This window comes from Tupaia chinensis, unplaced genomic scaffold (assembly GCF_000334495.1).
Source record: "Tupaia chinensis unplaced genomic scaffold, TupChi_1.0 Scaffold000442_1, whole genome shotgun sequence".
In the NCBI taxonomy this organism is placed as follows: Eukaryota; Metazoa; Chordata; class Mammalia; order Scandentia; family Tupaiidae; genus Tupaia; species Tupaia belangeri.
Window position 1 is genome coordinate 804,514 of NW_006159947.1, and position 13,916 is coordinate 818,429.

General features: G+C 46.6%; 1 protein-coding gene across 3 annotated transcripts in view; it reads right to left on the reverse strand.

Annotated features, from left to right (window-relative positions):
* ATP8A1 (ATPase phospholipid transporting 8A1) overlaps positions 1-13,910 on the reverse strand; it is a 281,662-nt gene extending 267,752 nt beyond the window's left edge. For all 3 annotated transcript variants that reach the window (XM_014590421.2, XM_014590424.2, XM_014590422.2), the window contains exon 1: positions 13,865-13,910. In XM_014590421.2, the coding sequence (XP_014445907.1) occupies positions 13,865-13,904 (40 nt within the window). In that variant the 5' untranslated portion in view covers positions 13,905-13,910. The remainder of the gene's footprint in view (positions 1-13,864) is intronic.
* Positions 13,911-13,916: the final 6 nt, after the last annotated feature.

The window sequence follows — 13,916 nt, forward strand, 5'->3', positions numbered from 1 at the left end:
GGGTGGTGATTTCTCACTTGCTGTTTCTATGTCTCTCTGTCTGTCTGGTGAGCGCACGCGCCCTATAGCAAAAATCTCTCAAAAAAAAAGAAAGAAAGAAAGTTGCCACGGCAGTTTCAAATACTTTTACCAAGTGGCTAAGCTATTTTTTTCCTGGCTGCAAGCACCTAAATAGATGAGCTCCATGTGTGAGATGGATAAAATGACTAATTACTATGATGCATTAGGGGCCAGAAGGTACTGCAACAGTAAATGAGACACTGCAAGGCTGAACACACAGGAAGCTTTCAAGTGTGTGTCCAGGAACATCTCTGAGTACTCCGGGCACGACAGGCCCTTGATCCTGGGCTGGCTGAAAGTGAGGTGGATCACAGCATCAAGTCCCTGTCGGGGTGCAGTCCACCTCCCTCTTGTTCAAACCCTTCAATTACTACAACACTAAAAGCAAGCAGTAAAAAAAGTAACTTCACTGCAGAAAAGCAACGGGGACTGACACTGCTGAGCTTCAGAGAAGCTCTTCTTGAACAAGCTCTCAGGTTAGATGGAACAACAGCTAAAAAGAAACTAAATGTTGTCCTCTTCATTTGGTCGTACTGAGTTGGAGGTTCCATTCGGAATTTTAAAGCCAACTTTTCAAACCTAATAACGGAGTGTCATGTATATGAACTTGAACATTTCTAGGAGGGGAGATAACAGGTGTATAATTAGACCCATTGGGTAACTGGATGATAGACCAAAACCTTTACCCAAAAGATCCATTTGCTCTTGGTTTCCTGGTGGCAATCTTTTTTTTTGGATAGGTTTTTGTTATAGGGCGCATGCACTCGCCAGAAAGCCAGAGAGAGACAGAGAGACAGAAAGCGAGAAATCATCCCCCAGAGGGGATGGCCACGCCGCAATCCCTTCTCCTCCATTCTCCTCTCGGGATCTTGGGCACGCACGCACACGTGCCTGGAGTGAGTTTAAGCCACCGGGTCCAGGACTCAAACCGTGGTCGACTACGTGGGGGTCCAGTGACATAGCCATTACGCTAACTGCTGGTCCCTCTTGGTGGCAATCTCTATGGTTTTATCCATTCTATGGTCCATCCTCTCTGTAAGTCAAATCAACACCGTTGCACGTGTGAACCAGCTGGGAGGTGAAACATCCATGCTTGGTTTGTATCCCTGTGAGGCAGCCTGTTCCAATGGCTGGGGGTGACCCAGGCCTCAGGACTGCTCCAGGGCTCCCATCTGACCAGTGTATGGACAGGGCCACCACACTGAGGTTCACACGTGGCTACGCTACCACCGCCTCTTCACAAGCCCCCGCTGCCCTGTCTACACTGGACACGCTCTGCTGCATCTGAAACGGCAACAGTGGTTCCTCCTGCTACCTCTCTACACCAACAGCAGTGAGAACAAATTTGGACAAGTTGATCAAGTCCACCTGAGAACCCTTGCAAAATCATTCTTTTTTTTTTTCTTTTTTTGGAGAGGTTTTTGCTATAGGGCTCATGCGCTCGCCAGACAGATAGATAGATAGATAGATAGAGAGAGAGAGAGAGAGAGAGAGAGAGAGAAATAGAAAGCGAGAAAACCCATGCCGCAATCCCTTCTCCTCCATTCTCCTCTCGGGATCTTGGGCACGCACGCACACGTGCCTGGAGTGAGTTTAAGCCACCGGGTCCAGGACTCAAACCGTGGTCAACTACATGGGAGTCCAGCGACATAGCCATTACGCTAACTGCTGGTCCCAACAAAATCATTCTGAATACGAGCTTCAGGCATGGGGAGCTGTATCAAACTTGGGTAAAATGTGTACAGAAAGACCTGCCTCCAGACTTTGCTCAAAGCTAGGCCATGACCTGAGCTGGGGATTGGAAAAGTAGGGGGAGACAAATCAGAAGGAACTGGCAAGGGCCATTGGCCAGAGCCACTGAAACGACAGGATAACAGGATAGCAGCAGCGCAAGAAAACCAGGAGACCTGGTCCTGGCAGTAGAGATGCCCAGAGCCAGTGATTGGCGTGGCTAACACGTCTTCAGACAAGCTGGTCCAGGGCAATGGTGTGTGTGTGTGTGTGTGTGTGTGTGCAAAAAATGATCTGTGCCCCCTGGCAGGACCAATCAAAGCAGCTCACAGTGCTGGAGGGTCCAAACTAGACTCAAGGACCAGGGTTCCCTCTCTAAGAGGGGGACTGACCCTGGGGCCCTGTGGGCTGCTGTGAGTCAGGAAAATGATGGCAGGGTGTTTCCACCAAGCTCGTCCATCAAGTGCTAAGTCAGAGGACCTTAACCATCTCCATGTGGAAAGCTTTGGGGACTGGGGCGGGGACAAAGGGAATGAGGTGGTCTGCAGAAGCTGAGAGAATTCTTTTTTTTTTTTTTTTTGGAGAGATTTTCGCTATAGGGCGCGTGCGCTCGCCAGGCAGACAGAGAGAGACAGAAAGCGAGAAATCACCCCCCAGGGGGATGGCCACACCGCAATCCCTTCTCCATTCTCCTCTCGGGATCTTGGGCACACACGCACACACGCCCGGCGTGAGTTTTAAGCCACCGGGTCCAGGACACGAACCGCAGTCGACTACGTGGGAGTCCAGCGACATAGCCATTACGCTAACTGCTGGTTCCCAGGAGAATTCTTTCATAACGAGTTAGCTTCACCTTAAGACCAGAGTTAGCCACTGGGATGCAAAGCGATGGCAGAAGCTCACCTCTCTCGTGGCATCCAGACAGACCATGGTTTGCTGCTTCACTCAAGAAACACAATCGGGGGGACCAGCAGTTAGCGTAATGGCTATGTCGCTGGACCCCCACGTAGTTGACCACGGTTTGAGTCCCGGACCCGGTGGCTTAAACTCAGCCGGGCACGTGTGCGTGCCCCAGATCCCGAGAGGAGAATGGAGGAGAAGGGACTGCGGCATGGCCATCCCCCCTGGGGGGTGATTTCTCGCTTTCTGTCTCTTTGTCTCTCTCTGTCTCTCTGGTGAGTGCACGTGCCCTATAGCAAAACCTCTCCAAAAAAAAAAAAGAAACAATCTGTGCTCTAGACATTCTGACCCACTAAAGTGGTTTCCTGGTCCCAAACCTAGGCTGGCTTTGGCCTTCTCAGTGACAGCCTGTCTGAACTGTCACCTGACTCACCTGACGCTCCTATGCACAGTCCCAGATGGAGCAAGGGCAGTCATTTTCTTCAAAGACAGCTCACAAAAAATAACGATCAAACGCTCAGTTGAAAACAGACACCTGTCTTTTCCAAATCAATTAGAGCTGTAAAGAAGCCATGAGGCCCAATTCTATAGGCCCTTCAGATCCACCAAAGTTATAGAGAATACCACACATAAAAAGCATCCTGCCCAAAGTTCTATCAGCTTCACATTCCACATTTACATGGAAAAGAAAACGAACAGGAAGGTGGGACAGGATGATTTTTGCTTCTCCAATCTATTTTAAAAGATATTTTCTTTAACAGAAACAAAACAGGCTTCAAAAGATGTCACTGCGCACTTACATAAAAACCCCTAAATGACCACAAGGGCCACGTCAAAGCGGCATCATTTCTGCACTAACCTGATGTGTGAGGCTTTATGATGACATACACAACTGCCTTCTGTTGTAAAAAGAAAAGTTAAGGCTTAAGGAAAGTATATGTTACACATGTATTTTTATTACGCTCACTTGGAGCCATGGACTTCTATTATAAAATTTTATATTCTGCATTCTTCTAGTAAGACCTAACATGCAAACACATGGAGAGGGAGAGTCCACAGCTGTGCTGTCCTACGTGGTAGCCCTGAGTCACCAGTGGCCACTGACCACATGAAAAGGTCTAGTCCGAGTCAAGATGGACTTTTGGGTCATCACAAAAGCATTGATGTATTTTTTTCTATGTTTTTCCATGCAAAAATGTGTCATGACTTCTCCAGCAACCTAATAGAAATATAAAAAATACCCACGGGGGTGGGGCAGCAGATGGCATGGTGGTTAAGGGGCTGGACATTCCCATATGGTCGACCACAGTTCGAGTCCTGAACCTGGTGGCTTGCTTTCTCACTTTCCCTTTCTCTCTCTCTCTCTGTGTTTCTATCTGATCAAATTAAAATAAATGAATGAATAAATAAAATTAACTAAATAATTATTTTTAAAAAATGCCTACCAGATTTAGAAAGCCTAGTACATAAAGAAAGAAGGTAAACTATCTCGTTTAAAATTTTTACAGCAGTAATGTGTAAATGATAATATTTTGGATATACCGAGTTAAAGGCAATATGTATGTATGTTAATATTTATGTACAGACTATGTATTATTAAGCATATTATTCCTGTTACTATTATATTTAATTTTTCTTTAGCATTAAATAATGAAATAGTAAATAATTCAAAATTAAAATCTATTGATTCAATATAATTAAAATCAATTCAATATTATTAAATAATTCAATATTATTAAAATCAATTATTTCTTTCTGTGAGAGTGAGAGAGAGAAAGGGGAGAGAGGAAGGGAGAGGGAGATATATTCAATAGGGTCTCCACTTCATGACCTGGCCCAGTCTTCCCATGAGCAGGGTCATAGCACACAACGCCATGCCCAACCCACGTGGACTGGCCAGCATGTGAACCCAGGCCTCCCATGGCTCAGCCACTGTGCAGTGCTGTCCTCCTGCAGTGCCACCACAGCGGGTATCTTTTTGCATCTTAGATGTGACTACTAGACTGCTCTAACTCCAGAAGTGTCTACTGTTCATAGCTCACATTTCATTTCTGTTAGCACTGATCTCAAATAGAAATGCCTATCCGATGTCCACAGATTCCACGGACCCATTAGTGAAATCCTAGCTGGTCTAAATTCTGACCTTATTCCTGGCAGAAATGATCAAAACAACCCAATTAATAGCTCTCGGGAAGGGCTACTACATGCAACCTTAAAAGTGCTAAGTTGGAACCACGGTTCACAATACTTGAGCAGCTAACAAGAAACCAAAGTTGCTGAAAAAGTAGTAGAAGCTTGGGACCAGCAGTTAGCATAATGGCTATGTCACTGGACTCCTATGTAGTCAACTGCGGTTCAAGTCCCGGACCCAGAGGCTTAAACACGCTGGGCGCATGTGCGTGTGTGCCCAGGATCCAAGAGGAGAATGAAGGAGAAGGGATTACGGCATGTCCATCCCTATGGGGGGTGACTTCTTGCTTTCTATCTCTCTCTGTCTCTCTGGCAAACACATGCGCCCTATAGCAAAAAACTCTTAAAAAAAAAAATTAGTAGAAGCTCATGTACCTAGTCAAGGCGAGCTGAAAACCTCATTTAAAAATATTTTGTTTTGGGGCCCAACTGTGGCACAGTGGTGAACACAACCCTGCAGTGCAATCTTATGAAGGAAGGTTTGAGTCAAGGCTGGATACCTCTCTGGGCACTTCAGGCCTGGACTCACCAGGGCTGGCTGTGGTAGAATGCAGGTCAAGGCCCTATTGGGGATGCTGGCTGGCTGGCTGGCTGGCTTTCTCTCTCTCTGTCTCTCTCTCTCATGGAAGAGATAAATAACTTTAAAAAATATTAAAAACTTTATGATATACAAAATTTAAAGTAATTGAAAAGTTATTGAAAGGATTCCGACTGATGCTCAGTTTGAAAATCCATAGCATTAGCTTTCTATGTGCTAACGGTCCCAAACAAGAATTTTTTTTTTTTTTTTTTGGAGAGGTTTTCGCTCTAGGGCACGTGCGCTCACCAGACAGACAGAGACATAGAGACAGAAAGCAAGAAATCACCCCCCAGGGGGGATGGTCACGCCGCAATCCCTTCTCCTCCATTCTCCTCTCGGGATCATGGGCACGCATGCACACGCGCCCGGCGTGAGTTTTAAGCCACCGGGTCCGGGACACGAACCACGGTCGACTACGTGGGAGTCCAGCGACATAGCCATTACGCTAACTGCTGGTTCCCCCAAAGAAGAATTTTTAAAGGGATCCAAATCGCAATATCTTCACAAAACATAAATCAGCTAGGAACAATTCACTAAAATGGGTAGATTTTTAAAAAAATTGTTCCCTTGGGAACAGCAGATGGTGTGATGCTTATATCGCTGGACTCCCACGGAGTTGACTGGGGCTGGAGTACTGCACCCAATGGCTTAAAACTCACGCGTGTCCAAGATCCAAAGAGGAGAATGGAGAAGGGACTAGAGTGTGGCCATCCCCCGTGGGGAGTGATTTCTTCTTTTCTGTCTCTGTCTCTCTATAAGTGCATGCACCCTATAGCAAAAATCTCTACAAATAAATCTGTTCCCAGTATGTGAAAGGAAATACCAATAAATGGAAAGAGGAAATAAAGTGTAAATTAATATAAGAAAGATGTCAACTCCCTCAATATAAATGTATAAACTTAATGTAATCCCAATAAACATCCCAACATGGTGTAACTTGATTTTATGATGCATATGTAAATTCAAGTAAAAAAATAAACATAAAAAAGCCAGACATTTTTAAAGCAAGCAGTGATGCTATAACAGCTGTAAGTATATATTTTTGGATTTGGTTGCAATAGGAATTTGATGCTAAGGGACCAAAAGAGACCAAAAGAGATTGTGTGGGGGTCTGGGGGAGACACCGACTCCAGAAAAGACTCAAATAGACATGTAGAAAGGCATCTCAAATCACTACGGAAAGAAAGTATTCAATTTATAGTTACAATGTCAGGTGGATAATAATTTGAGAAAAACAAAACAGAGCCCAATCTCACAATAAAATAAATCCCATCAAAATTACAAAACTAGGTTCAGTATCCCTAATCTAAAAATCCAAAATTTGAAAGGCTCCAAAATCCAAAACGTTTTGTATGCCAAAATGACTCTACCCATAGAAAATTTCATACCTGACACTTCATATAACAGGCCACAGTCGAAAAGCTTCAATATCAAAATATTGTATAGCATTACCTTAGGAGTATATGTATAAAGTATATGCAAAACATAAATAATTTTGTATTTACACTGGGGTTCCATCCCCAAGATATCTCATTATGTACATATTCCAAAGTCCAAAATCCACAATCTTTCTGGTCCCAAATATTTCAGATACAGGATACTCAACCTGTTTCATTGTTTAAAATGAAACATAAAAATACTAGAAAAAAAAAGTTAAATGAAAAATTATTATCTTGAAATAAGAACAATGACAAGCATTTTGTTGATTTCGAAAGCTTCCTCTGACCTATGCCATATGCTTTGATTTTCATTGTTTTTGAAATAGAATAAAGGAAAAAACAAATTTTATAATACACATTAGAAAACCTAAAATAATTTAGCTCTAATGCACTCAACAGCTTCAGAATTGTGCTAAGTAACATGAAAACGCTGTTTTTGCAATTTTCCAATTTTTTTTTTTGGAGAGCTTTTCACTATAGGACGCGTGCGCTCGCCAGACAGACAGAGAGAGACAGAGAAACAGAAAGCGAGAAATCACCCCCCAGGGGGGATGGTCACACCGCAATCCCTTCTCCATTCTCCTCTCGGGATTTTGGGCACGCACGCACACGTGCCCGGCGTGAGTTTTAAGCCACCGGGTCCAGGACGCGAACCGCAGTCGACTACGTGGAAGTCCAGCGACATAGCCATTACGCTAACTGCTGGTTCCCGCAAATTTCCAATATTGATAACATGATGTATCACTACACTCACATTCTCTGTCCCTTTTCCTTCGGGGTCTCCTGCATCACATTTTTTCCATCTAAGCTAACACACAGCAGGTGCATAATATATGCTTGTTAAAGGAACAAAGGCCTTTAGTCATCTTTTATCTGGACAACCGAAATGCCTCCCTAAAATTCTTCTTTCAAGGTTGCTCACAGAAATGACTTTTCTTGTTCCTTTTATCTTTTAAGTTAATGCAACATGGTATTTTATGCAGTTACAAACATTTTAGAGTTGTCATTTGGCAAAACAATCCCTAAAAGGACTTCTAAACATATCGCTTAGCACATGTTTTAAATAATCGAATGTTCTTAGATTTTAGCATTATTATATTCAGGAGAAAAAGTACAAATCATTGGATAGGTACGTGTTTTGTGTGTGTGTGTGTGCCTTGCTTTCTTTTTGAACCTATTCCCTTCTCAGTAGTCATTCTCCCCTTTTCTTTTAATAAGACAAGTCTGAATAATGCCACCTAGAAAATTCTATTTCCCAGCTTCCCTTGCAGAGGAGACCCAATGCAAAATAAGCGTGAGTCTCTGCATGGCACTCTCTGGGAAACCCTTATGTCTCTCCTCCTTCTACTGTCTCTGCCTAGGATTCCTATGCAATGGCTGGCACTCCAGCAACCCTCTTGTGGTATTAAGAAAATCACATGCTCAGAATGGTAAGGCCACAAGGCATAGGGGGTCATACTCTATGGCTTTGTGTAGCAGGTAGAGTTCACCCTGAGTGCCTACCTCCCTACTAGTCTTACCAGAGTAAGAAAAATTGTATTGTAAATAAGCCATCATTATTCCAGTCCTTTATTTCTAGTATAGATTACTAATGCTGTGTAGGAGTGAAGGGGTAGGAGTGAAGAGCCCTAAAATCTTAGCCCCCTGCTTTACCTACTCTTGCTTTCTTGCAGATTGATTGCTATCAAGGTTTCAACTATTATTGCTGAACGCAAGATCCCTAAGTTTGATTCCTCTTGTATCTGACTTTAAAATGTTAAATACTCTTAATATAATGAATGGGTTCGTTTCGATGCCCCGCAATTACTCTGCAATTTGAATTGCTATCTTCTGTTGTATTGGCCCTCCTCAGTTTCCTTTTCTGATAGAGCTTCTCAGTCAAGTTCAAGATTGTAAAGAAGAGGGACCTGCAGTTGGCGTAATGGTTATGTCACCGGACTCCCATGTAGTCGACCGTGGTTCGAGTCCCGGACCCAGTGGCTTAAACTCACGCCAGGTACGTGTGCATGCGTGCCCAAGACCCCGAGAGGAGATCTTTCTTTGTCTTTCTGGCGAGCGCATGTACCCTATAGCAAAAACCTCTCAAAAAAAAAAAAAAAAAAAAGATTATAAAGAAGAGTTCCTCGCTTTCAACCAGCAACAGAATATCCTGAGAGGTTTGTTAACAACACCGATTTCACAGGCCCTCCTCAGATTGACTCCAGGAAACTGCATTTTAATGAGATACCTGGGAACTCACAAACATGCAAAGTCTAAATCATTGCTTGAAAACTGCCTTCCTCTTTCCTGTCTTGCATTCACTACATAGCTAAGTCCTCAATTCCTAGCACTCACCCTTTCGCTGTTCCTTAACATGCCAGACTCTGTCCTGCCTTAGGTCCTAAGCGCTGGCTGTTCCTCCTGCCTAGAACGCCCTATCCCTACATCCCCACTAGCTAACTCCCTCACTGCCTTCGTGACAATGAAGCCTAGCCTAACCACCCTACATAAAATTGCAACCCATCCCGACCTGACACATCTTACCTTTCCTGTATGTTCCTCACAGCCCCTCCCAACTTCCTTCCTTAACCCATTCTGTAGTCTGCTCAGTTTTTGTGTTTGCTTTCTCTCCTGCCACGCTAGAATGGAAGCACCTTCAGGGCAGGGCTTTTCCCATTCTGTTCACTTGAGCATACCAAGTTCCCGAACAGTACTTGTAGGAATTCAAAAGCAACCTGTTAAATGAATTCATGACTTAGTCAGAAATCTCTTCATTCTTCTCTGGGCATTCTGACCATTCCACTCCCACATTATGCCTGACCTTTATCATGTTACTACTTTATTTACAAAAGGGTCTATCTAGAGGCTGGCAGGTGGCATGGTGGTTAAGGGTGCTGGACTCCCACATGGCTGCCCATGGTTCAAGTCCCGGACCTGGCAGCTTGCTTTGTCACTTTTGCTCTCTCTCGCTCTCTCTCACTCTGTCTCTCTCTGGTCAAATTAAAATAAATCCATGAATAAAGTTAAATAAAATAATTCTTTTTTAAAAAAATAAAAGGGTCTATCTACAATACCTTTCTTCCCAACAATGCAATACACTTCCAGACTTACCGAAGTAAGATACTTCTGTTGCGATGTCACTCCCTTATAACCTTATCATGATTTGGCTCCCAGCCAGGCCTGTCAGCTACTCTATAGTGTGTCTTGTTCAAGTGAGAAATTAGATTAGATGAACTCTAAGACTGTTAAAATATTGGATTCTATATCCAAATGACTCACTGGGCATTCAGTGTGCTCTGTAATCTAGCAGAACTGTACCCATCCAAGTTTACATCCCACTCCTTCCAAGTTTCCTTCTGCTCCTGGCCAATTTCCTTAAGAACTCCGCAATCAGCCATCTTCGCTCTTCACTGTTCATGCCATCGCTCACTACCTTCAACAACGTCCTCCCGAGCCCTGAAATACACGGTGATATCCCTTAGGATACTGCTACTCAGGCCAGGGTCCACAGGCCTGTATCACCCAGCACTTCCTGAGAGCCTGTCAGTCACTCGAAATCTCTGGGACCAGCAGTTAGCGTAATGACTATGTCGCTGAACTCCTATGTAGCCGACCACAGTTCGAGTCCTGGACTAGGTGGCTTAAAACTCAGCGGGGCGAGTGTGCGTGCGTGCCCAAGATCCCGAGAGGAGAATGGAGGAGAAGGGATTGCGGCGTGGCCATCCCCCCTGGGAGGTGATTTCTCGCTTTCTGTCTCTCTGTCTCTGTCTGTCTGGCGAGCACACACGCCCTATAGCGAAAACCTCTCCCCAAAAAAGTCACTCGAAATCTCCAGGCCTACTCCAGAGCTAGTGAATTTAGAATCTGCCTTTAACAAGATCCGCAGGTGATTCGCGTGCACCTGGAAGTTGGAAAAGCACTGACTGGGGAGGGCTTGTTGTGTCCCAATGCAGTGATGTGCGTTCATGGGCTCTGTGCTCAGGGATAAAGACATGCGAGATTCACGGTCACCCGCAGGACCTGTGTCCCCACGGCCAGCACAATGCCCCATGGATAACATCCCTTCTCAGACTTGCATTCCCTACTTCACGGAAGTCCTTTCCCTCCAGTTTGGCTGTGAGTAACTTACAGGTGTGACAGTCATGCATCTGGCCAAACTGGATTCAGGTCACTTCAAGGAGAAAAAAGAGCTTATTCTAAGATTACTTGGGAATAGAGAGTAGAAAACTCAGGGAGGGCGCGCTGCTCCAAGGTCCGGCCCTTCTCTCAGCATCTGTGTCTCTGCACCCCTTCCATCCTCCTTCCTGTGTCCCCACTCCCTGACCTTTGTTCCTTCCCTCAGCAGCATTGACAAGACCTATTATGGCGATCCACTCTTCCCCACCAGCCTATTCGCCTCTGCCCTTCTCTGCTTCGATTTTCACTCTAAATCTCTAACACTTCCCAAGAGAGATCTAATCGGCACAGACGATCTTCTGGGGCCAAACCACAGAGTTGTAAGTACCTGAGTTACCCATAGATTTGCTGCCTGGGAGCCCACTTCGATCCCATCAGCTGAGGCCAAGGAGGCTGCAGGTCAGAGCACTGCCCCAGGCAGCAGGAGCTGTCCAAGGAGCCTGATCCTTAGGAAAGAAAGGTGTGGGCAGGACAGACAATGAGACCCATCACAACCTGCAGTCATTATTTTGTTTTTACCAGGTTCTGAGCAAAACACTGCTCAGCACAGAATCGGAAATCCATCAACAGAAGAGGGAACGGTCCCTCACCATGCAGCACCATGATCTTGCCACTGGGCTGGGCACACAGGCCTACAGACATGAAGTAAGTTGTCCTGTTGTCCCAGAGCGCTCAATCCAAGTGTGTCAGCCAACCAGGTCCTCACCCTTGGGCAAGTCACTAAACCACAGATTCCTCCACCAACAGATGGGACTGCACTTTCACAATCCCCACGAGTGTGGCAAGGTTCTCAGGTGATCTTGGGGAAAGTACTCTGCAATCTATCTATGCCAATCAAGCGCAAGACTGCGGCGGTTCCGAACCAAGAAACCCTCTCCCACGCCACCAGGTGTGCATTGCCTTCTTGTCTCTTTCCCAAATGTATAAGTTCATTGTTACTATTTCACAAAACACCACAACCTATTACCGCAACACACGGAGGCTTCAAACGGTTCAGGGAAAAAGGCGCGTGATGAAAAACTAGGCGTGCATTTCAAAATATGTTGCACCAAAAGAGACTTTAATTCTATTTTCTCCGTGAACCTTTTGGAATAGCCTCAGATTGTCATGACCTCTATGGTTCGAATGGTGAGCAAAATTCTATTGTCAGAAGTGAACAGAAATGAGTATGTTTTTATTGTGGACGACTTTACAGTACCATCACCCACTCTGGGTACCTAGGACGGTGCTGCCCTCGGTAAGGGTGTTTCAACACCTTACAGGTGACACTGAGCACCTGCTGAATTCTAGATAGGACACAGGTTGGTTCTGGTGTCCTGTGTGGCCTGGATCCTGCAGCAGTTTCACTCAAAATCTCAAGTGATAGGGACCAGCAGTTAGTGCAATGGCTATGTCTCTGGACTCCCATGTAGTCGACCGCGGTTCGCGTCCCGGACCCGGTGGCTTAAAACTCACGCCGGGTGCGTTTGCGTGTGTGCCCAAGATCCCGAGAGGAGAAAGGAGGAGAAGGGATTGCGGAGTGGCCATCCCCCCTGGGGGGTGATTTCTCACTTTCTATCTCTCTGTCTCTGTCTGTCTGGCAAGCGTATGTGCCCTATAGCAAAAACCTCTCCAAAAAAATAAAATCTCAAGTAATAGAATCAGAAAATCCCAGCTATGAAAGCCCAGGGCCCCTACTCTTTACATGGGGAAGGAAGCTAAGAAAATGGCTTATCTCAAACCCCTGGAATCCACTCTCCTAACTTCTGTACCTTTTTTTTTTTTTCCAAAAACCATGTTCCCACCTGCCTCACACTCCAGAGTGGGGGTAGGGACGAAGGGTGGGACGCGCAGTGATGATGGCAAAATGGATCAAGCCTCACATCTTCCTATTCTGGCCTTAGCAGTGTTCTCCTGCAGTTAATGCAAGAGAAAGACAAACAGAACAGGAGATATGGGCACTCTGTCTGGGCTCTGCCCTGAACGAAATTAAGGCATGTTTACTGAGCGCCTGCCACCGCCGGGAGGATGCTGCGGGCTCCGGGAGAGGAGGAGGAGCGCGGGCCTGCAAACGCCTCCTCGCCATCCCGGGGCATCTGTTGCTCAGAGCTGACAAGTGCATCCATTCAACAGCTGGCCTGGGTGGAGCACAGACAACAGCTTCCACCTTGCTAAAAAGTCAGCTCGGCTGGCCAAAGTACGGGCTTCAGGCTCAAGGAAAAACAAAACCAAACGTCAGCCGGGAGCCGGCGGAGACCTGGCTGCAGGAGGTGCAACTGCAGACTGTCACGCAGGGCACCCGCGGGCGCCCAACCCCAGTTCGGGCTCCTGCGCTCCCACACGCCAGGACGAGGGTTCGACGGGTCCAGCAGCCTAAGAAAGGCTAGCCCACTTTTCGGGGAGCTGTGAAGAGGGGGCTGCAGAAAGGTGGGCGGCGGGCTGGGGATCCGCTGGCCGGGTGGGGAGGCTGAGCGGAAACCGCGAGGTCTGCGAGCTAGCGCGGAGCGAGGTGGCAGGGCGAGCGTCTCGGGGACCGGGCTGGAGACGCGCTGCGGTGCAAGGCACGCTCGGAGCCTCCCGCCCTGGACGCCCATCTCCGGGTTCCGAGCCTGGAAAGAGTCTCCAGCGTGCATTGCAGGAAGTGCTCTAGGAAGGGTCCCCCAGGGACGGCGCGAGCCAGACTGCCAGGAGAAGAGCTGGGACGGGATGTCTCTTCCTCCCCGTCACACTCACACGCGCGCACACACACACACGCACACGCGCGCCCCGCCAGACCCCAGGCTGCCCGAGCCGCCCCCGCGCGCGCCCCGGGCTCGAGGCGGCCACTCACCCTCGGCTCGAGAGCGGATCTCCGACACGGTCCTCCGCATGGTGGGCATGGC